Below are 24,289 nucleotides of genomic sequence, written 5' to 3'. Positions count from 1 at the left end.
ACTATTTGAGAACTCAGACCCTCTTGTGGCTCAAATTACCACCTGTAACCAGTTCTTTTGATCTTTCACCCCTCCAGGCTAAGCAGTTGTTATTACAGCTCTCAGGAGGAAACAAGTCCATACTTGCCTCTGTTGCCAGTTGAAGTCAACAGGAATGTTTGCCCAGACTTCACCTGTAACTCATCAGAGGTAGATTTAAGACAAGTAGACTTTAGAGATTATGTGGAAATGATAATCCACTGGATTTACGTTTGGCCCACAGTTCATTCTCTCATCTGGCAAGTGTATCATAAGCTACACTAAATACCCCAAATATTAAATTTTCTACTCTTGCCTTTCAGCTTGTTTCTTTGGCCTTTTCTGTTCACTTTGCTCCCTTCAGCTTCTTTTGCTTCCTGCTGGTCCATTTATACTGTGAATTTGCTCCACTATAAATCCTCCAGTTAACTGATAATCAGTGCATCCCATGCCACCCCAGCACTTAGAAGTCACTGTACAAGGAAGAGTCATACTTTTTGGCTGGAGCTCAGAAGTGGTGTCATGTCAGAAAGAACAGCTTTAACGAGGCTACTGTTGCATGGGCTACATGGGTTAAGGGTGGGCTGCAGCTGAATAATACCCTTTGGCTTCAGAAGTTAATGCAGCAGAGAAACCAAATAAATTCAGGCTGAGCTCAGACCTTAGTTGTGTACAGGCTGGTGGAGGGGAAAGTCTTGCAGTGGTGTCTATATAGAACATGAAAGGAACTGATTTGCCCAGCTGGATGCAGGTAGGATTGCCCAGTTGTCCTGCTTGTGTTAAAATAGAATTTGAGCATCTCTTTTTCATTTGGAAAGTGCTTTGAATTTGACATTTTCTCAGTAGGCTGTTTACTGGAGTGATGGCATGTTGAGGTTGTGGGCCTTAGGATGGTTGACCTGTGCACAGTATGTGCATTGCTGAAAGCATCTCCTGCTGAAAGCATCTCCTGGCATGAGCAGCTGAGCATGGGGCAAAAATTGGTGCTCTTTGTTACTTGCAACTAGAATCACTGAAGTGCCCTGCCTGGTAGCTTCTGACAGGAGGTTTAAAAAGCATCCGTAGAAAATGATGTATCTATTTTTGTGTTTCAGCACTTAGGAGAGAATTTATGATGTATGGAGAGAGTTCATAGATATTTCAAGCATTTCATATGTATGTGTTTAATGGAATGGATTGCCACTTTAGTGAACATAGCATCAAATCAGCTCTGTTAATTGAAAAAGATTTTTCACATTATTGCTAATGATGTGACACAGTTTTGTTAGAGATGGTGCATAAAATAGTGCTACTTCAAGTGACGTTAATGTATGCATTTAAATTCCTTTTTTTCCCATTTACGTGCATTATTGATTTTATTTCATTGTTGAGCAGCTAATGGATTTATAATTTGAATACAGTCACTGTAATCAATGATGGGATTATTAGACTTATAAATAGAACTTTAAAACTACGATGAGGTAATTTCCCAGTGACATTGTAGAGAGTGGGCTGCCCAGTCAGGAAGACTGAGTGGATGAGGTCCTCCAAAGACAGATAGGAACAACCTCATGTTCAGAAGTCCTGGTCCCCCTAAGGGACTTCAACCACCTTGATACCTTTTGGAGGGACAACACAGCAGGGCATAAGCAATCTAGGATGTTTCTGGAATGTGTTGATGATAATTTTCTTCTCCAAATGACGGAAGAGCCATTGAGAAGAGGTGCTATGCTGGACCTTGGTTGTGGTCAGTGACGCAGAGTCTACTTGGAGCCCTGAAGCCGGTGGTGTTCCCCAGGGTTCTGTGCTGATTCCAGTGTAGTTCATCTTATTCATCAATGCCCTGGATGAAGGGACAGAGTGCAGCCTTGGGAAGTTTGCTGAGAAGGAATGGCTGGTACCCCAAAGTGCTATGCTGCCATTCAGCAAGACCTGGACAGGCTGGAGATGTGGGCAGAGAGGAACATAATGAAATTCAACCAAGACAAGTGCAAGGTCCTGCACCTGAGGAGGACTAACCCCATGTAACATCACAGACTGGGGGCTGATCTACTGGAAAGCAGCTCTGGGAGTCCTGGTAGACAAGAAGTTAACCACGAGCCAGCAGTGCCCTTGTGAACAAGAAGGCCAACGGTATTCGGGGCTGCATTAGGAAGAGGATTGCCAGCAGGTCGAGGGGGATGATACTGGACACCTGCTCAGCCATGGCTGAGGCCACATCTGGAGTGCTATGTCCAGTTTTGGGCTCCTCTGTTCAAGAAAAACACAGAGCTCCTGGAGAGGGTCCCGTGGAGGGGCTGTGAAGATGATGAGGGGACTGGAGCATCTCTTTTATGAGAAAAGGCTGAGGGAGCTGGGCCTGTTTAGCCTGGGAAGAGACAGCTGAGTTAATTCCTCCGCATTTGCATAGCTGCTGCTATTTCAAATCTGGATGGGTTTTTTCTTTTCTGATACCTTATCTGAAGGAAGCATTTGAAAGGTGGTGTAGGCACGAGTCCATTGCTGTGGTTTTGGTGTTGTTGGGCAAAGATAATGGATCTGCCATTCAGAACTGTCCCAGTTCTGCTTCTCAAAAAAGAAGGTGATGAAGTTGTGCAAGGCAGCTGGCTGTTTTAGGGGGCAGGTGGCAGTGGAAGGATGAAGAAGGGGAGAGTGGTCCTTGTTATGCCTGGCTTGGGAATGGTCTAGGTTTAGTTTGTTCATGCACAGTAGCTGTGTGGGCATCCCCTTGAGTCTCATCAGCATCTACAGATGACTCTGAAGTACTCATAGGGGATATGGGAATAGCACAACCTCCTGTTATTGGTTAAGCTAAGATTCTCATGAAAAGATTGAATGGGAATGATAAGAACATTAGTAATGTCCTGCTGAATCTCAGCTGCAGCCTGTCTAGCCCAGGGCTGTCTCCAGCAGTGAAGCTGGAAATGGTATTTAGGGAGAGCTGTGGAGCCTGGCTGCTTTCTGCAGTCTTCTTATACTCCCCAGCATGCTCAGTTGGAGTATTCACAGGGACACATACCTGTCTGTTGCCTTTAGGATCTGTTTAGGGACCTGCTGTTCAGTAATTTATCCAAACCCTCTCTGACCCTGAAACTCTCTAGCTCCACAGCCTTCTCTGTGCCAGCAGGTTCCATGAGTTCACTAGCCCAGTGCAAAGAAGTATTTCACTTTCACTCAATTTATTCAGCACCTCCATGATTTTATACACCTCAGTCAGGCTGTCCTCAATCTTCCCTTCTCCAAGTAAGAGTCCCAGCCTCCATCATCTCTCCTCCTGAGGCAGCTGCTTTATCTTCTTGACCATTTACTTGCTTGTCTCTGTCATTTCCCTTATTCCATTCCCCTGTCTTGAGATACAGCACTAGGACTCAATATGTGGTGCTCATTATGTGGACACTTTGCTTGTTCTTTGTGCCCTGCCTTGTGATATCCAGAATTTCCTTGCTGGTTTTTTTTTTTTTTGGCTGCTGCTACGTCTTGATTTAGAGGAACTGTCAATGACCCTTAGAACTTCCAAGTCGTAGCTGCAAGTTTTGAGTTCAGCATTGTTGAGTCATTTAGGTTGTTTTTCCCCATATATGTAGTCTTATCTATGTCAAATCTCACCTGACACGTCTTTGCCCAGTCACACTTAGGAATTTATTCTGGGATTCCTTATATTGGCGTTTGGTTACTTGAAAGAACTTTGGGACATCTGCAGGCTTGCAGATTTCACTCTAGTCATGGTGAATCATGTCTGGGTTACATGGCCCTAATACTGGGAGACAACAGCAGGTCAGCAGAAACACCCACAAGAAAAGAGTGTCATCTGCACAGCTCTATCCCTAACTTGGGACCTCGGTGTCCTTCAACAATGATTCCAGTGATCACAGCTGTCCTTGGCTTTGCAAACTTAATGCTGCTTCATGAGCTTGCCTGTAGTGAGCTTTGGTCTCTAAATATGGATGTAATAAAGAGCCAGTTTTCCCTTCAGGTAATGAGGGCTTGTACCTCGTCGGGTGAGCTACTAGTGAAGGGTGCTTTCCGTGTGGTATCTGTCAGGCAAATTGATCCCAAGGGATGTTCTTTTTAAAGCAGCCACATCTAATATATAAGCAGTTCAGGTGTGATTGAGATAGAAATCAGCTATGACAATCTGTCCACCTTTGCTTTATTTGATGACATTGTATGTCAATCATTATAACAATACAGTGATTATAATGAAATTGGGAATATGGTAATTTCTTTTGCTAAATAGAGAGTAATCAAGATACGGTGAGATTCTGGTTGAGTTGCCCAAATCATGGAGAAGTTCTGTTGTGGAGTCAGGAAGGCGGCACAAGTTCTCCCAATTCAGAGCTCTGTCTCCTGTGTTTAGTGGCTGTTAGAAACACATCTGGCCCATGGAAGTCAGTCCTAATGGAAAAGCATTTGTCTTCTTGTAGGAAGAATGAAATTCAGAAATCCTGAAATGACAGAAATTTGCATTATTATGATCCTGTTAATAAATTTCTTTGCTTGCTCGTATCAACCTTTGACAAAAAGCAGGGATTCAATTGTATATTTGTCCATTTGAATAAATACCCAGAGCAGTACACAGCTATGTTTTTGGCTTTGGAGGCTGTAACTATCGTAATAAATGTCAGCAGGGAGGGCTCTGGGCAACACTTTCTGATGCTTGCCTAGAGGCATTAGAAGAAACAGTTCCTCTAGGCTGGCTGTTTTAAATCCACTGCACATGAAAAAATTCTGTTTTGAGAGTGTTAATGTGTAGCAGGATCTCTGTCCTTGTTGGTAGCTCGTTTCATGACCTCCTGACTTTTCAGGTGGTGGGATTACATGTGCAGATAGGGTGCTGTTCATGTGACTGGTGGTCAGATAGCTGTGAAAAAGGAAAGAAAAAAGAACATTGCTTGCTGTCTCTGTGGCTGTTGGTATCCTGAGTAGCTGAAATGAAGGAATTGGTCAGTCACTGTCTGCTGACATCTTTGCACTACCAGAGCCCTGCCTGCAGGGATTGCCCACATTCTCAATACAAAGAAAGGAATGAATGACGCTTCATTTTGTAGGATGAAGCCTGCCCAAAACCCTAATAAATTTCTCAAGGACCAAGGAGCATGGTTTAGGAGAGATCTGGGTCAGATTGAGATCAAAAGCCCTTGGTCAGAAGGGAGAAGCTGCTGATTCCCCATCCTTGTACTGCCAAGGATACCAGTGCTGGATGTAGCTGGGTGTGGGCCCTGCCCAAAAAGATGAAGAAGCACAGACTGCTGATGATTTTTGGTGGTAAAGATCCAAACCTTAAACCTCTTTAGTAATTCAGATACTATTTCAAAAAGCAAGCGCTCTGAGGTTGTCTTTGGATCGCCTATATTACTTTCCGGTCTGTGACAGCAGATGGGCCTCCTATTTCTATTTAATTCTACTTCTCTATAATTTTTCTCCTTCTGCCTCATCTTCAGAGATTGATGATAAGCCAGGCATTAGCAACTCTTGTAGCTGAAAAACCTTTTTTCAGAGAAGGGATATTATGCTCTGCATTTGATTTACATTGAACACGAGATGCATATAAAAGTCTGAAACTACAGGTTTAGGCATTCTTGTTACCACATTGCAGCTGCAGGTTATAAATGACTACAGTAGTGTACTGTAGTTATAAAATGCCCTACTTATTTTATAATGAGCCCTGGCAGGAACAATGTCAAATGGCAGTAAAAAGTTTATCCAGAGCACGTTTCACTTCAGCCTGGCATATGCTGCCCTGTAAACTTCATGTAATGCTCGTCAGGCAGGAGGAGACATTTCTCACAGGAGACGCATGCAGGACTTACCCATGCTTCTGGAAAAGAAGGGTTTATAGTGGGAGCATTATCCAGCTCGAGATTTACGTCACATTTGTTCCAGTCAGTGGTAGTAGGTCATAAGAGTCTTTGCATGAATCATTTAGGTGGAAAATTATTGTTTTATCATATATAAACAGTAGATTTAATATATTACAAAATCATTACATCAAGCAGTTTTTACAGTTTAATTGACTGTGATGTTCTAGGACGTTCTAGTCAGAAAGGGGAAAATAGTGAGTTAAAAAGTTCTCAAAATTCTCTGTCTGCCTGCTAGTCTAAAAGGGGTAAAAAAACTTAGAAAAGGGGGGGGGGGGTGTGGAAATCACCAGTACAGACTCAGGCTGTACCAGAGCAGTTAGAGCTTCACCTGCACAGCCCTGTTGAGTGCTTCCATTATGGGACCAACTTTCTGAAGTAAAATAAATTGTACTGAGTTGTGATTCTGATAAACAGATGTGTGTCAGACTCGTAGAGGCTCTTCTAATTTTCTTCATTCCCTCTTTAGTGATTCTGTTCTCGATAATCTTTTGCAGCTCTATCCAACCTTCTGGTTTTCTTTTGCCATGATAGTATTATCCTGGGACTGATCTGTTTTTCTGTAGGTTTTTATAGTCCCATGTTTTACTTGCCTGTCACCGGATACATATTTTACATGTGTTTCAGAGACCAAGTGGCATGACCTAGCTTGGATTTTTTGGATTCCTGGACATTCTTTGGACAAAGGTCAATGTCCAGAGAATGGAAATACTCAGAAAACTGGAAAAAATATGGCTTAGTTTTTGGCTTTGCACTTCAAATGCGTGAAGAGCTGTTAGAATTGTAATTGGCCTTTGGATGGTAGTGGCCTGACAGAGTCCTGTGTATCTGGAAATTCCATCTAGGGCCAACTTCTTTATAGTGTAATTTTGGACTAGTCTGACTTGCTTAAGCCTGGGCAGATGTTTCCTGCCATCTAGTCACAACAGTGAGCCTGTGTGCTGGGAGTCAGAGATGGGACAGGGGATGCCCCTGTTCTGCCCAGCACACCTCCACCTCCGTACCCTGAGGATGTCAGGTCACCTCCATCTCATCCTGCCCTGTCCCCCAGCCTTTGGCTCTCTTAACTGGGAACAACTCAAGCTGTAACTTCTTGTGGTGGCCCTGCCAACTTCAGCTGTGTGTGTGGATGCTGCCAGCTGGGAATGCAGCATGGCTAACTTGGTTCCCATGTCCTCAGGATGGGCACTGGGACCTGGTCCCAAAACCCTCCTGTCCATGACACAGGCACTGCCACGAAGCACCAAGACATTGCTCATTCCTGCACATGTAAAATGCTTAGTTTGACATTTTCAAATGTTGTCCTTGCTGTGCTCTTACTGGTGCCAGTTTCCATGTGGTTTTGGAGAGAGTAGACGGAAGGGGTCCTATAGAGCAGTTTTGGAAATCCTTCCTTTGAGGTTTAGCTTCTTTCCAGAGGGTTTTTTTTTGTTTTTTTTTTTCCCCAATGGCTTTTGTACAGCAAACATTTTCTTAGAAAATTGAAACAAACACTACTCTCTGGATGTGGAGCCCTATGACATTTTAAATATTCAGTGCAGTCTGTAACACTTTATAGTGACAAGGTTGTGCTTTCTGCATTTGATCATTAATGATTTATGAAAATTCAGTAAATGGAGAAGCACAGTTCCCTCTCAGCTGCAGTCTGGAGCTTCTCTCTGTGCAGACTTGCACGCTTGAAAAAGTCAAAAGTTGCTCACATTCCTCCAAAGAATTCTGTTTTCCACACACAGTCCTCAGAAAAGTACTTGTTGAGATGAGGGAGGTGCATGGAATAATGCCTGCATTTAGTTTAGAGGGGGGGGAAAAAAAAAAGCCCCCTTTTTTTTTTTTTTTTTTGTGGTGTGGCAAACTGGAGTGTCCAGGCCTGGGAAGGTCCCATTACTTGTCTTTAGTTTTCTTGCCTCAGGGTAAATGACCTGGACCTGACAAATTTCCTCATACGTGGGCCTTCCTCATCTCCTGTGAGATGTAGCTTCTCAGGGAGAGCTGAATGTGGCTGTGCTGGAAAATCCTGCCACTTTGGATGGTGCAAGCAGTCCTTGAAATGAATCCTAAACTTGGAAGAACTTTTGTGGTTTTTCAGTGTCTCACCATGCAGCAAAACTAATTTTACCTCTGTATTTAATATTAACTGGGTAGTTGAAGTCAATGAAAATTATACTGCAGTAGTCTTCTGATGATTTTATCTTGTATACCTTCACGTTTTCTTCCTTTAGAAGAATCAGTGCCTTCTCATTGGCTTCCCGTCATCCTCTTTTTATGCTCACACAGAGCTGAGAATAAAACTTACAGAAACAGAAATTACAGTTTGAGTTTTCAAATGTGTCTAATGTGGGAATGGCAATTTATCCAACTTAGATATGTTGATTTGGAAAGTGTATTAACCATCTGCCATCTGAAATACCAGGTTTGATTCGGATATTTCAAGTTACATGCCTTATATGTCCACAATCATTGGTCTCTTAGAAATGTAGGCTTTTAACTTCTCATAGAAATAAAAAAGTGGTGTAAAAGGAATGTGTGTTACATGTGGCTTGTATTTTTGTTAAGTGTGAATAGTTTTTACAGGAATTGATCTGTTAACAGATTCCAGTCAGTTCTTACAAGTCTGTTGCACTTTGCTGTAAAATTCAATAAAGTTTTGTGCTAACTGTACAGATTTCATATTTAGCTTTAGATCATGCCATCATTTAGATTATGCATTAATTAGTCTGATTAGTTAGAAACATGTTACTGCTCCTGTCTTTTTTTCCAAATCTTGCTTAAACGCAATTTTCTTTGTGTCAAGGTCTCTTGTCTAGTATAGCCCCTGTTGAAAGTGAGTGGAAAAATATGTCTTGGGAATTCGACTTGAGCCTGTAATTTTTAATCTGAGACAGCAGCTTGTGTGGCAGAGGGTTATGGTTGTCTTCCTGACAGAATGTGGAGGAGTATTCAGACACAGATGTTATCCTTCCAGTGGTTGCAGGTTGGGTGTCCTCCTCTTGCCGGCCATCATGGCACTGCTGCTGAGCAGGGCTGTTCCTGGTGTGCCACTCTGTAGGCTCCTTGTGCTGGCTCCAGAGGTTGTGGTGTAGATTTTTTTAGTTTGTAAATTGCTAAATCCGTATAAGCTCCACTTGCTGCCAGTTCATGTAACCCTGAAGTTCAGACGTCACACTGGATTTTACCCATCTACATGTTGTTCCACATGCCATAATATTTCTGTGACTGGTATAGGTCAAGACCACGCATTTGTTGCTTCAGTGCGTTAATGATCAAATACCTGCTTTATCGACCCCCTCAAGGTTCATTACTCCATCACTTAGTTATAAGCAGTTAACCACATGAGTGGATCTGATCCTTTTCCAAGCTTTTCTGTTCCTGGCTGTCATTGCCAGTAGATCATGGATAGGATGGACAGACAAACTCCCTTTTTAAAGCACTTTTTCCTGCCACACCGTTTCTTTGTGCCAATCTTGATCTCTAGCAGTGCTTGGTTTTCTGCTTTCATCACAAAGAAATCTGATCTCATGAGATTCCTGTATTACAAAGTGAAGGGTTTTGCAGAGGGTTGTTCAAAGTTTCCAGTTTGGCTTCTAGCATGAGTAGCTTCACTAGGATTAAGTTAATCTGCATGAATATTATTTTGTGTGTCAGTCTCAGATCTCTTAGGTGAGCTCCATAAAAGTACTTTTTTGTGTAGCATTCTATAGTAAAGCATTAGTCAGCCACTCCATAATACTGATAATAGTATTAATCTTGAAAGGGCAGACCTTCAAAAGAGCTGGGTGCACTTTCTTCTTGTTGACTTTGTTGGGAACTGGGAATATAGCACTCAACCTATAGGACTGAGTTCAGATGAAACTCCAGACAGGCTTTCATGCACCAGTTGAGCCCTACTTGGTTGGTAGAGTTTTTTTCCTTGGTACCTAATAACCGGCTTGCCTCAGTTCTCATGAGAAAATCTCTGTTTGTATTGTCAGTGTATGAGAAAATTGAGGGTGTGTATGTAACTGGGAATGCCCTGTTTCCATGTCTGCATATGTGTAGTTGTAAAACATGATCTATGGCAGCTCAAAATCTAAAATTTGGTGGCATCCCAGGAAGTACCTAATTGTGCTTGTGCTTCATTACAAGGCTGTCTCCTTTCCTGGAATCTATTTTAGCTAATTAGTTGGAAATGTCAAAGTAGTATTTCAGATGACAGAAACATCATATATTATCATACATGAAGCAATTAACTCTTTTGACAAATATTTATTGTGGTGTCATCTTTAATTAAATCTTCAGGACTCCTAGACATAGAGCAGGTTCTTCCGAAAAGGAGCCTTCCCAGCACTGTCAAGGAGCATTTGACTGATGGTGCTTAATTGAACTCAGTACTTGAAAGAGTTGGTCGCCTAAACATGAAGATATAGACCTGACACAATTTCACAGTACAGATGTCTGATATTTTGGCAAACTCTCAAAACAATTGCCCCACTCCAAACTGTGTCTCAGACACTGCAAATGCTTTATGCTGGAGAACATGCATCTCCAGTCACTCCTGTTCTTCCACTGGAACGGTTTGCAGGAGAAAAGTGTTGTACATTTATGCTGCTAAGAAAAATAATACTGAAAACCAGGGCTGTATAGATGTTTCTAAAAAAATCAATTTTCTTTTATTCAGTTCTTGGGGTTATTCATGTGGAAAGATACTGCAAGTGTGACTGTTTGGTTAGTTCCTCTTAAACAGATAGGTCTTGTAGGTGATGTGCCACTGAGAAATAATTCCTGACAGTCATAACTGAACCAGATAAACAGTTCTGCCAGCTCCCAAATAACACTGTAAAACAAAAGGGTTCTGCTTACCGTTTTCCATTTCTTCATGCCTGTCAAACTATTTAACTGTGCATTACTCCTCACAAAGGTTCTCTGTGTTTTTCTGCTCCTCCGCTGCCTTCATGATTTTTACTTTCTCTGTTGCTGATCCTACTGTGGTACAGTTGTCCACCTGTATCACTCCTCACCTGCCGCTGATCTTTGCCTTCACCCTTGCAAAGACACTCTTTGGAAGAGCTGCATGAGATTTTTCCCTGTCATGAGCATGTGTTAAAGTGTACTAACCCGTACGTATGTCTTTGCTTTTATCAGGCAGAAGCAGCACCAGAAAGCGGCCAAGATGTTCCCAGTGCTCAGATCAGCTCAGGGCAGCACAACTCCGACCCTGTGGGAGCCAGCGGCACGGCGGCCTCCCAGAGCGTGGTGGCTCCAGCCGGGGTCTCAGCAGGTACCTCGGCTGCAGCTTCCTTCTTCATAAGGTAGTTCTTCCTCCTTTCTGGTTTCCGTAACTGCTTGTGGGTCTCCAAACAGTTGGGAAATGCTGTTCAGTCTTTGCCATGGTGCTGGTTGATGAGGGGTGGAGTTGGTCACCTGGTCATGACTGTGGCTTTCTGCTGCCACTGGAGAGCAGGGATGGGGTGGGGATGTCCCGATTCTCTCTCTGGAGACTTGGAACCTCTGTTGACCAAAACCCAAGAAAATATGTTTTGGGCTTTGTCTGGTCCTTAATGGCCATCTCCACCGCAAGTCTGCTCTATTCTGTAGGTTTCCTTGGAGCAAAAGCTGAAGTAACAAGTCTTTTTCACTCAGATCAAAATTAAAAATAAGTTACATTTTTATTCAGTAGCATGGCCTATGTGTCCAAATAAAAGCTTTTCCATAGTTGGTAGCAACAGTTAAAACAGTTTGACATTCTTTTTTTAGCAGTAGCCCAGAACAATCTTTTTTTTCCATTCTTGTGTCTTATAACAAAAATGATATGTTAGTTTTGTTTGGATGTTTGTTGTAATTAGCAGTGTTGATTAAATGCAATACGCTGTCAAGCAGATGGTATTTAAAAGAACAAAATTCAGGGCTTTGTACTTGCATTCCAACTCCTTTTTTAATTCACAACTGAACATATTTTGAGACAATATTGAAAAACGTATGTCTGTGAATGGCACTAAAGTAAAATTTATGCACCAAGAATCTGTCTTAGAATGTAATCACAATGGTAATTGTATTGTTTCCTTTTCATTGGTCTTTAACATGTTCTGTACCATTAAATAAATGATGTTTACTGTAAGTTACAATCTGACCTCAGGAGCTCAACTTTCCAAGTTCTGTTTTGATTTGTCAAATCCCTGCATATCACAGTCTGTCTGTGCACAAGAGGTTGGGAAATGACTGCCCCAAGAGCACTCTGTGTAAGTTAGTGGATTGTCTCTGTGCTGTGGGTTTAAAGTCAACACAGAGAAATAGATGGTTTCCTGCAGGGATGATTTGTTTCGTTCAAGAACAGGTCTCTGAAATCAGTGGGAGTGGAGAGGAAAGGTAAGGGGAGAAGCTCAGATGTCTCCTTTCTTGTTTAGTTACCTAAGCAAGGACAGACACGTCCTTTCCAAAAGATCTAGATGGGACTGCAGCACAGCTTTCATTACTGTATTTCATACTGTGGGTATGAACAGTGAGATTTTAGCTTAATCTACTTTGGATTTATTTCAGTGTTAATCTGTATGTCATAAGCAAATGCAAAGATTTGTCCCTTTTGCTGGGGAAGCCAGAAAATAAAATACCTTCCTTGAAACTAAGAGAAAGAAACCAGTGCCTAATAGTCTAAAATAAGACCCAAAATACTTTCTCTCAGTGATGCTTTTGTCACTGGTCAGCAAAGCTATTTTTTTTTTATTTTTATTTTTTTTATTGCAAAGTGATTATCATTGGCTTAATTCAAAGATCCTTGAAGTCAGCAGCAAGACTGCAAATGACATCATTGTATGCTGGGTCAGGCCCTAATTGCATCTCATGAATCTGTCTTTGCCTTGAGTGAATCAGACTTTTATAGCTTTAGCAGCTCTGTGCTAGCTAAAACATTTTAAAACCCCATTAGTACGTTGCTTATTCCCTACCCATGTTTCCTATATTCAAAATTGATTCTCTTGAATCTTTTAACTGAAGGACAGAGCTGATGGAAATTTTTGTGCACAAAGCACTTCTTTTCTCATTCTGTTGTTGTTGAAACACAGGGAAAAAAATCTCACAAAGGCTGGGAGAGAGAGATCCATCACTGATCCCTGGCACTTGGAAATAGGTTGAGCAGTTTCTCAGGTGGGTGCAAAGTCCTGGCCAGGCTGCTCCCCCAGCTTTGGCATTAAACTCAGGAGAGGCTCACTCTCCCATTGCTCCTTCTCTTCTGACTCTTCTGCCATTGGGACCGTAATGGATCAAAGTTTTCATGCTGAGTCTTCCTCTCACCCTCAAGCCATGCAGTCCTCTCAGCGGGAGGGGAGAGGAAGAGGAGGAAACACTCAACAAGGATGAGTGAGAAACAACACAGATACTGGCAGAAATGGCTTATCCAGGGACCACAAGTATTAGGATATCACCAGTTTGGGGAGTTTTGTTCCGTGTTGGTGGGCTATCAAGCTTCTTTGCTTCAGCCCGTCCAGTCCTGTCTGCTTCTCTTTGCACCATCCAGCCTTGAACGTGTTGAGGAAGAAGGTCACCCCTGCCTTGACTCTTGCAGCAGCGCTCACTTCTCTCTCCTCCATCTCTCTGTTCAGCTAATCCTCTCTCAGGAAGCACCTGGAGATGAAAGAAGAGTCATGGCTGTAGTGTTCTGCTGTAGTCCCCGTTCATTATATTTGCTGATTTTTTCCATACTGCAACTCCTCAGCCACTTAAAATCTGAACTTCATAGCAAAGCCAGTGTGTTACTCATGTTATGCAGAGCCTGGTACATTTTGTTCTTGTTCTCTACTGGAATAAATGCAGTTAATATATTGACAATCACACAGACACACACATACATATTTATTTTTTGCAAATCATTGGCCTCTCTTTGACCAAGTCTACTGAGGACCTTCATCTTCTTACATGAAGAAGATCTTTTGTAAAAAGATCCATGGTTAAAACTTTGGCTTGTTAAAAGGGCTGTTTTGCCTTAGGAATAAACTAGCTAGGCAAAAATATGCATATATGTTGATGTCCAGTTTATTTGCGTGCAGGGTTAGTTACTTTGGAAGATAAAGCCTTCATAGGGTGCTTGTGGAAACTGCATCTGTGATTTCCTGAGCGACAGCATCACTAGATAGAGATTTTTTTTTTTTTCACGTGAAGAAAGGATTCCAATCTTATTTTTCATGAAACAGCATTCACTGTGTTTGTACAGGTCCTAGCACAATTACCTGTGACATGGTTTCCTAGCCACATATAAATGCCTTTTTCACATTAAAACTGGAGTCTCTATTTGCTGAAATAACACCATTATACTCTTGCTTGTGGACTCTTTTCTGCCTGGGAAGGGAGATCTGTGCAGGATTTTTTTGGTTGGTTGTTTTGTTTTTTTTACTCCAGTTTGTTCCTTGATGAGAATCAGAGTTTTGTGTTTGTAAGGTCACAAACTGAAAAGACAGTAAAGAGAGTTCATGTCCTCACCTGGAAAATAGTAGATAAGAGATGCAACAAAAAGGATACCTGGTGATAAGAGGTACCCATGATTGAAATGAGTATCTTTAAGACATTCTTTGCAAGGAATGCATTGATTTTGTTAAGCATATGTGCAGTCCAAATCTACATATTCATCCAAAGCTCTTTCTCATTTGAATGTCGTATTTAATTTCTTCAAGCTTAATTATGTTCTGCTTAAAAAAAAAGTATTTTATTCATTACCAAGAAATGCAGAGAAGCGCTAAGTATTTGAAATCAAAGCCAAATATTAAAGACAGCAGACAGAAGCGTATTAAGAAATTAAATCAGTTTTAAGCTTTTTTCCTCACTGTGATCTGTCACAGAAGGAGGAAAGCTTTGATTAACATCTGACTGTGTCACGCAAGCAAATTGCCAGACATTGCTCAGTGGTCGTGTTACCAGAGGACCAGAGGATTTAGCAGAAAATGGAGCTTCTCAGTAGGTCACTGTCAGAATGAGAAAGCCAGGGCAAAAAGCACAGCTCATGTTCATGGATGGCTGTGAAGAGACTCCCAGTTCACCCTTATAATTCAAGAGGAGTTTATTCTTGCATTCTTCAGATTTTTAGAATGCAACTGGCTTTGTCCCTTGGTGTGGCATGCACTGAGCCTTGCCTAGTGCTCCACACTTTATACCAGTTTCCAGGTGGGGTTTTTGTATAAGGGACCTGAACAAACTTTATATTACTGAGGGAAAATATGTGAGATAGTTGTAGGACCCTTCTGTGGGTTATGCTTGCAGCTAAGTAAATATTGTCATATTTTGTTATAAAGCTCTAATAAGCTTTATAACAAAGTTGGGTTTTCTTGTCACGTGAACAGCTGGAGAAGAGAGGAAATGGTGTTTCCAAGAGCAGGCAGGAGAAGGGCAGCAAGGAGGAGAATGGGCATGCACTTGGGAAGAGGTTAATGGGCTATCTGACAAAAAATAAAATACCACTCCTTTGGGAGGAGAATCAAGACCCCCAATAAATCGAAGCTGTCACCATTAATGTGCCATTTCTGCCTGTTGGTGGCTGGTGACAGTGGTGGCAGCAGTGCCTGTGCAGCTGGGTGGGGGTGTGGTGTTTGGAGAACAGGGATACCCTCAGTGCACAAGCTGGAAGGAAGATTTGAGCTGTGGCAGGGCAGTGAGGAGGAATCAAAGCTGTTTAGAAGAAAATAGGTATCTAAGTAGGCAACCCTGAGTGATGTTGAGCAGAAGACAATCTGTCCCTCTTCTAAAATTCTCATCTTGTTTGATGTTGATCTTTTCAAACTGGTTTGCTTACAGGGTTGCACTTGCTGCTGTGGAACTGCTGCCTTTGAAGAGGGGAAATAACTTTATAGTTGCAACTCCCTTCCCTTGTATCCACCTGCTTTTGTTTTAGAAGTTAGTCTTCCAAACATAGCACTCACTGGTTTTCAGGTTTCTAATTATTTTCAGTGTTGCTGGGCTTTGCTAGATTAAAACCATTTAAGATAATAAATCTGGAGAATCACAGTGGTGAATCACACCCATTATCTTTCCACTCTCCTCATCCTCCTGCATGTTTGGGAAAGCTGTGTCAATTTGGGCATGATATAAAACATTGCACATGATATGCTTTTTGCAAGCAGATTTTCTTAACAAAAAATACAATCTCTGAATAATGTAATTGAACATCTGAAGAGTTAAAATAAGCATAATTGTCTCTTTATAGAGTCAGGATATTCCATCATATTTTAATGCCTGTGAATTTGGATTAAAGAATCTAATTACTCACTAATGAGCAGTAATGGTACATATAAACTAAGGGTCACTATCCTATTACAGGCACCTGATGGTTCACTGATAAGCATTTGGTCATTAGATTGACCATAAAATATAGTCAATAATTGAGGTTACTCATAGAGCAGACACCTTATCAGCTTTAGGCATGGTGGGACAGCTTGTCAGTACTCTGTGTCCTGATTGTGCTGTGACTGAGCATATGATTAGGGTATTGAAGCAGTCTGTATCTAATGAAACTGCAGGAAAGGCATAGCAATATTAGCACAACCACTAAATGACTACTGTGTTTTTGTTCCAAGCCTTAGACTCTTCAATTAGTTCCAATAAACTCTGATCTAGTGTAGTGGTAGGCAGAGAATTCAGATATTTTTTGTACAGGCTTTCGTTACACTAGTCAAAATTTATAACATTTAGGGGACAGATGAAATCTGTGTGGCTTTGAATGAAAAATGGTGGAAATAATAAAGCCTGTCATTACTGGTTTTACTTCATTTTTTTCAGTTTTATTTTTGCATTTTTAAAATTTAGAATACTGAGACAATGCCTAGTGCCTGATTTAGAAGATGAAGCTGATAGCAGCAAATTAGATGTCTACTTTTTGCTTTAAAGTCCATTCATGCAGTTCATGTAGGCTTGTGCATATAGATCTAAACTTAGGATGTGTTCTTTAGCATTTTGTACCATATGGAACATTAGTCAAATAGTCTCATCTTGAAAGCTTTTGTAGAGATATTGATTTTGCTGTGCTTCAGACTGTTGCAAAGAAAATAACCTCAGAACAAATTCTTTTATGATTTTTTTTTTTCCTTGAGGATGCCTTAACTTTCATAAATTATTTACTGTAGTGAAGGATGCAAAATGTCTTTTGTCTTTCTGAACTGCTGTTCAGGCTTCTCTGGTGCGACCTTGGAAAGTAACCATAGAAACATGTTAAAAGCATCAACTGAAAATCAGTAGTTCAGTTTGACAGTGATGCAAATTCTGTGAAAGAAGATTATGATGTATTAGGAACACTTGAGGCATATATTACTGCTAACCTGTTAAACCTGATTATTCCATGACTATCAATACTTTCAGAATTTAATGCAGGGGGAAAAAAAGAAAAAAAAAAGAAATATAATTTTTAAAATAAGTTGCCATGTTTAAGATATTTCTAGGTAAATCACTTCAGCCTGTCATTCTCTGTCCTGTTAAAAGCAAGCATTATATTTCTGGTAAGCTCATAATGTAGTTCACAGTTCCCTGTATTTAATAGCTGTAAACTTCTGCCCAGTACCCTGCTGGGATGCATGGGTATCCTAGCTTTGTGTGGAGCTGGCACAAATTAAATCTGTTTGACAGATAATATGAATAACAGGGTTATGCATAAGTAGTAGTTCATTAAAAGGTGAAGAAAACATGTGATTCATTGGATCCTGAGTTAGAGATTTTTGTGCTGACCTGTGACAGTTAAGCTAGCCTGTGAGGTTGAAACAGAAGTCTCTGCTATAGCTGCAGGTAACCACTGTAAATTCTTGATGAATCATGGGTCAAGAGAAGAAGCAGAGTCACTTGTTAAGGCTTCCTCAGTAAGCATAACCCACGCCCAAGAAATCCTGTGTTGATGTGATGTGGGAAAATTTAATTTGAACTAGTTACCTCAGAAAGTGGGGTACAAGCCCTTCCCAGTTAGGGCTGCTTTGCTGGCAGGCACATCCAAAAGCCATGCCTGGTTTGTCCCTATTTGACAGTGCCATAGCAATATGACAGGAGTTGCAGGGCTCCTCAGGGATGTGTTGGCTTGCTGGCATTAATGCAGCCCAGCAGTCTCTCAGTGCACCATCCCTTCTTTGTTAAATGCCCCAAAATGCCCCACTTCCTCTTGCTACCATTTGGTCACTGCTTAGGAACAGTGGCTGAGAAATTTGTGGCTTGAGGCAGAGCTATGGATGTGCAGATGAAGTGGAGCATCCAGCTGTTTCAGGGGCAGCCAGATACATAATTAATGTTTTCTCCTTAATGACTCCCTGCTCTGGGTTTAGAAGGCTGGAACAGCCTGATCCCTGCAGTGTCTTCTCCACTGCAGGGGGCTGGAGAGGGGTATGCCCTCCTGTCCTCCTTTTCCTCTCTGCATGGAGCCAGGGAGAGCAAGACAGCCCTCATGCAGATGTGCAAATGGAAAGGGAGCAGGTGTCACCAGAGGCTTGCCTCGTCTCGCTGGTGCCATGCCACGCTGCTGGAATGTGGCTGCTCCCCATCCCCAGAGAGCAAACGTGACCTGCACGTAGCACAGCGCGGTGAGGGGACAGGAGATGGGGCAGGGTGTGAGGCTTTGTGCAGTATCTTGTATCACTTAGGGCAGCTTAGGCTTTCCTAGTTGCTGTGGCAGCATAATACTGCCTATAATTAAGGACAAACAAAGAATGTATGCTTTAGGTATATCCCATTTCATGTTCGCCCGTGAGGAGGATAAATTAGGAGATAAGCCTGAATTTATTAGGCTTTGTTCTTGGAAGCACAGGTGACTCTCAGGACAGCGTGTTTAACAGCAGAACATCATTACTGGTATCACTGCTAATACAGCATCATGCATTTACACACTGCATTACCGGCGTGTGGTGAGCCAGGCTCCCTGCTAGGAGCAGCTCATCTGTGACACTGTGAGACTGACTGAGCAGAGATGAGACACTGAGCTGTAGTTCAGCAAAGGGAGAGGTGAAGAAATTGGAGTAGTTGAGAGGAGAGGGAAGGTAGAGTTTGGAAATGAGTAGTGCTGAGTTAGACCACTATAGAAAGCATGAAAATGTTCCGAAGGCCGACAGATCTGTGGTCAGGGCATGCCTGTTGATTTAGAGGGGTGAGGCACTGAATGATCAGCCAAGGTGGAGAGCCCATGGTGAGGATTTGACAAAGCCTCAGAGGGAACTGGGAGGTGACCAGATGGAGCAGAACTGGGCATCTGTGAGTCATTGCCTTAGAAGATGAAACTCCTGTGTAGAGTGTTAGGGATCATTGTGTGAACCATGGAGAGATCGTGGAAAGCAGCAGTGTCAGGGAGATGTTTGGAAGGAGAAGCCTCTGTTGGATAGCACAGGCTGTAGGACTTGTGTGGGAGCAGGTTGGGCTGTGCAGGAGGTGGCAGGATAAAGAAAGGAGGGAACCTGGTGCCAACCAGATTGGAAGGAAATATGAAGAGACAGAGGAAGAGGGGAAAAAATGGATCTAGTAATGTGGGGACCTCATGACGAGGTCAGGATTTTGGAGAGGGTGTTCTAGGTCTTAACTCCAGCTTGAGAGCAAAAGCAGAATTGGGGCACAACAAAGCACTTCCAGTGTTGTCTGCTGACTGAATACCTTAAAGATCTTTATAATTTGAGGCCATCCCTGAGGAGGGCTGATTTTTTTCAGCTCTGAATGCCTTGATGAATGATTATACAAGAGGTTCTGGAGCAGCAGAGGCAGCCCCCCCAGGAGATGTGGTGACTTCTTGAGCTGGTGTAGGTGGTTCAGTGCAGACAGTGGTTGGGTATTGGGTTAGCTCTATATTCTGAGGCACTCTGGATGCCCATGAGGGAGAGAAAAGAAGACTAATATAAAACAGATGTTCCTACAAGTAGGGGAGAATCTATGCCTTCAGAGCTACCCAAGTTTGAATTTATTTGTGGGGGTAAATGGGGGTCAGTGGGTTTTAAACTAGGAAAAAGTCTGAAGTACTTGACTGGAGTCATGCAGATACTACTTCTTACTTTGTCCTCTCCTGGATCTTCTGCTTGCCTGGACTTAATATTTTTTCCCTTAATTTTTTTTTTTCTATATGATCCTTTCTTTATTTTCTCCTTCCTCTGTAGCTGAATGCACTTGATTATTCTGTTTTCCTGAGCATATGGAATCTCACTGCTGCCTAGCTACCAGAGTCTCTCTTTCCCCTTGGCTTTTTCCCTTCTTTCTGCCCTTCCTAGCTTGTCAAGAGGAGCACTTCTGCCTCCCCCTCAGCCCAGCCCTCCCAGTCTGCCTGCTTTTTTGGTTCCTGGACTCCTGAACACCAGCGCTTGCTCTGACTCCGTTATTTGGGGCTCCTCAGCTTGGCAGCAGTGGCAGCTGCACTGGTGGTTTTTCTGCAGTGGGAACGGAGCATTCCATAGGTAAAATGATAATGGTGACTTTCCTGTGGGGATGTAATTTGACAGTTTGCACCTGTTTTACAAATATTAGTGACTTTCAGCCTCTTCCAGTAACATACTTAACTATCGTAATAACATCATTAAGACAGGCAGACTTAGCAGGTGAAATAGTTTTAAATCAGACTGATAGTTAATTGAATATTGAGTTTTCATGGCTAACTTGGAGTCACTCTGAAACTCAGTTTATGGTGTGCAGGATGTGGTTTGCAGGGCAGATGGACTTTGAAGTGTCACTGTCTCTTTTCTGAGCTAAACTGCTTTGCTTGCTTGTGCTTGTCGCAGAATAAGGCATCCCACATTATCATTTGTGACAAAAATAAAATGTCAAGCCAAAATAATGCATCAGCAATATAGCTGCAGTGCTTGACCAGTTGATCAAGTAGCAGGATTACTGTGATGCTACTTTTAAATTCTCTATAAAATACTGAATTTTGGCTTTCTAAAACTTCCTTCATCCTTCCTGCTGGAGGATGAAAGATTTTTTTTTGGCAGGACATTTCAAAGAGCTTAGCCAGTATCTCACTCATCATCACTTAGTGCTGCTATTGGGTTTGCTTTCTGCTTTGTTTGGCTTTTTGTGTCCTCAGTGTTGGAGCTTGCTTATTAAGAAGCACTTGCCCTATGGAGTAAAGGATTCAATGGATGATAATCAGCGTATAATGAATCTAATCTAAATGTTATTAGTGAAGCTTGCTGGACTTCAGGGCAAGCTTCAGAATGTCGTTTAATGATGTGTCTCAAGCAAGGCTTTAGGAGTTGCTCATTTCTACTGAAATTTGAAGTCACCATCTTTGGGTCAGAAATAGTCAGATCTCTCCATCTGCAGTGATGGAAAAACATGCATCTCAGATTTTCCCACTAAGTGCTATTTTAAAGGGCGCTGCAGTATCAGCCTGTTACACCTCTGAGAAGTATCACTTCAGAACTGATGTCAGTTAAATAAATCATAGTAACCCTGGGTTTAGAAGCCCATGTGTCCCTCCTCTGTTTAAAAATACTCATTGTGTAGGCATACCACTTCTGTACTTGGATGATTTCCACTGCATCAGTTAGTGCTGTCAGTGACCATTTAACTCACTAACAGTAGGAATAAGTAAATGCCCCCATGAGAAGTTGTTTGCTTGGCAATAGAGGTGTCAAGCCTTTGACTAAGCATCTGAAATAAAACCCAGCTGAAGTGGGAATGGATCCTCTGTGGATTTTCTAGATGTGCAATAAAATATGGAGCTGAGGGAGCTGGAATTGATGAAAAAGGTATGTCTGTGGGGATGGTGTGTTGGGTCAAAGGAAGGTAAGAGGAAAATGTAACCCACCTCAGAGCTTTTATTGCAAAGAAGGAATTATACTCACAGATGCCAACTTGTATTCAGACTGCTATACGCAATCAGGAGCAGGGAAATACTGAATTTCTCCCTCTTTCAGCCCTTCTCTTTCCTGTCAGATATTTGTCTGAGCCTAGTGCTTCAGATGAACCCTTGTTAGCCATGCCATATGTTTTATCTCTCATCTTTTCCACTTGCAAATACATCTACCTCTTCCCTGGAGCAGCCTGAATGAGCAGAATGATTTTTGTACACCAGGAGCTGATACTGCAAAGCAAAATTTTAAGTAATCGATTTAAGTGTTACTTCAGTAGTGAAGGGCTAATTAGCACCATTGTTTCATTACTTTGTAGTTTTAAAAATGTCTTTCTTACTTTTTCTTGACAGAACACAAATGAGACTAGAATTCTGTTTTGCTCAACCTGACTGTTTCATGCCTCTGTGTCTTGCTGGCAAATAAGTCCAACTTTTTTTTGCCTAAGGAGCGTGCTTAGATTGATGTGGTTCTGCCTGCTTTAGCTCAGTTAGCTCATGAAACAGAGTGGGGAAATATTGCTGGCATTCAGGTAGCTGTATTTTCAGTACGTAGCTATCTGTGCAGTGTGCAGCCCAGGAACTGACATATTTCTGTATTAGGTGTTGACAGCCTTGCTTACTTAAAGATTAACCTACACAGGTTTTCAGCAGTTTGTCATATGGTACAGTTGTAAACAGCGAGTGGGGAAGTGCAGCAATATGTTCATCTGCTCTTGCTTTGTTTAACATCATTAGTGAGCAGAGCTGGAAATGGTATGTGGCAGGCTGCTGTGACTAGCTGTTATTCATATACATATATACATATATATATATATATATGAAATATATCTAAAAGTCAGTTTCTGCACACTGGTCCTGGCTGCTGAAGCAATGTTCTTTGGCTAGAAAAGTGTCTTAAATCTACAAGATGAAGAGAACATGGAGCTGACATTACCCAAGACAATTTTGTAGCAGTAACCTCAGAAGCTGCTGGTTTGGGAGAGCAGAAAAAGTGGTTGGAGTGCAACGGTCAGTGCTTGTGAGGATCTGCCCTTTGGTGTTCCTTAAACTTGGAGAAAAATTACAGAGAAGTGTAGTGAAAATTCCTTCTTGGATACCTGCAAATTACTTGAATGGTTGAAGATGGGCCAGATTGGTTGCTTCTGTTAAATTAATAAAAGATAGCTGAGTAGAGGAACCACCTCTTGAGTCTCTACAGCATGAGGGAGCTCTTCTGATGTCAGGAGTATCTTTCAAGTTTGTTTTAGCTTGTCATCTTCTGGAGGTTGTTTTGAGTTTATCCCAAAGTGGCTTTGCCTGGCGTTTCTGTACTGTGCCTGAGTTCAGGTGAGCCTTGATTATTGCTTACTGATGCACAAAGCCTTGATTCCATACTTTGTGAAGTTGTGAATAGAGTTGGGGGCAAGCAACAAGGATGGTCAGAAATCAAGGAAACCTGACCTGTGAGAAGAGGTTGGAAGGATTAGGACTTCTTAATTTGAAAAGAGAAGACGGACTGGGGTGTGGTACTGGTTTACATCCAGGTAACAGCTGCCTCAGGAGAAGGAAATAAGCTCCCCTGCGTGTCTGCTGGTGAAGTGGGGGGAAAATAAGGAATGGGAGACATGAGATGTGAATTTTCTAAGAGTAAGAGTAGTTAAGAAACTGTCTAGTAAAAAACTGTGAGACGATGATGTTCCTAATATGTCAACACTGCTGATTTTTATTTCTGCCTTGATTTTAATAAGAGATAGTAAGAGAAAATTACAAGGTCAAAGTGAGAAGCTGAAATTCAAGTCTGAATTGCAAGATTATGCTGTGTGCATGAGGCAACACATGAACTTTGCCTCAGATTGGAGATACTTGCTCTCACAGTGTTGGTGAGGTAACATCCTTGCAATATTAGATGTGGTTTGACATTTTGGAACGTTTCAGAATAATGGGCTTCTATTGAAACTTTATTACCCTCACCCATTATAAAAATGCCATTGTTTGAGGCTGTGCATTGTGATCCAGATTAACTAATTATTTATTGAGGAAGTCAAAACACAGAAATAAGGAACATTAATTGTTTCTTCGTCCTGGCAGTGCTTCTCAGCAACATTGCTGGGACAGCGAAGCAAACAAAGGTTTGGTGCAGAACTTGTGTAATGGTACAAAGTGGGGAAAATGTTCATGTCCTCCAGAAGTTGTACATCCATCGCAGGAACCTAGGAAGCTGGGGGGGAGGAAGAGACCATGCCCTCGAGGTTTATCATATGTTTTATAAGTGGCTCCTTGGACAAAATTTACTCTAGAAATACAGATGGTGCCTGTCCCTTCCAAACCTTCATGATGTATTTAGACATTCCCAGTTTTCTCTTCAAAAATGTCTTTCTAAATCACATTTTGTTTTCCAAGTTGAATGCTGTTAGTGGAAGCAGACACCTTTAATTTTGCTTGGGGTTTTGGGTAACAACTGCATTTTTTTCATTGTGCTACCTTTCTAATTTTAGAACCACAAATCAAAGAGCAATAGCAGAAATAAAAGTAATAATGCCAACCAAGTTTATCCTGTGAGTAGTGGAAGGCTTGGGACAGGGTGCTGGAGGATGTGTTGTAGGACATCTGTCTATGTGTTGCCTGTTCTGATGAGTGATTGTCAGAGACTGAAGATAGTTCATGCCTCAAACATTGATATAAAGTTTTGTTCATTATAAAGAAGCTACAA

The 24,289-nt window shown here is 41.8% G+C and overlaps 1 protein-coding gene across 2 annotated transcripts in view; it reads left to right on the top strand.

Moving 5' to 3' along the window:
* The window catches only part of KIF26A (kinesin family member 26A), a 103,973-nt gene that overhangs the window by 39,226 nt on the left and 40,458 nt on the right, over positions 1 to 24,289 (top strand). For both annotated transcript variants that reach the window (XM_048307627.1, XM_048307628.1), the window contains exon 4: positions 10,974 to 11,140. In XM_048307627.1, coding sequence (XP_048163584.1) covers positions 10,974 to 11,140 — 167 coding nt within the window. The remainder of the gene's footprint in view (positions 1 to 10,973; positions 11,141 to 24,289) is intronic.

This window comes from Corvus hawaiiensis, chromosome 6 (assembly GCF_020740725.1).
Source record: "Corvus hawaiiensis isolate bCorHaw1 chromosome 6, bCorHaw1.pri.cur, whole genome shotgun sequence".
NCBI classification, from domain to species: domain Eukaryota; kingdom Metazoa; phylum Chordata; class Aves; order Passeriformes; family Corvidae; genus Corvus; species Corvus hawaiiensis.
Note: the sequence above shows the minus strand (reverse complement) of the source record. Positions and strands in the feature narration are given on the sequence as shown.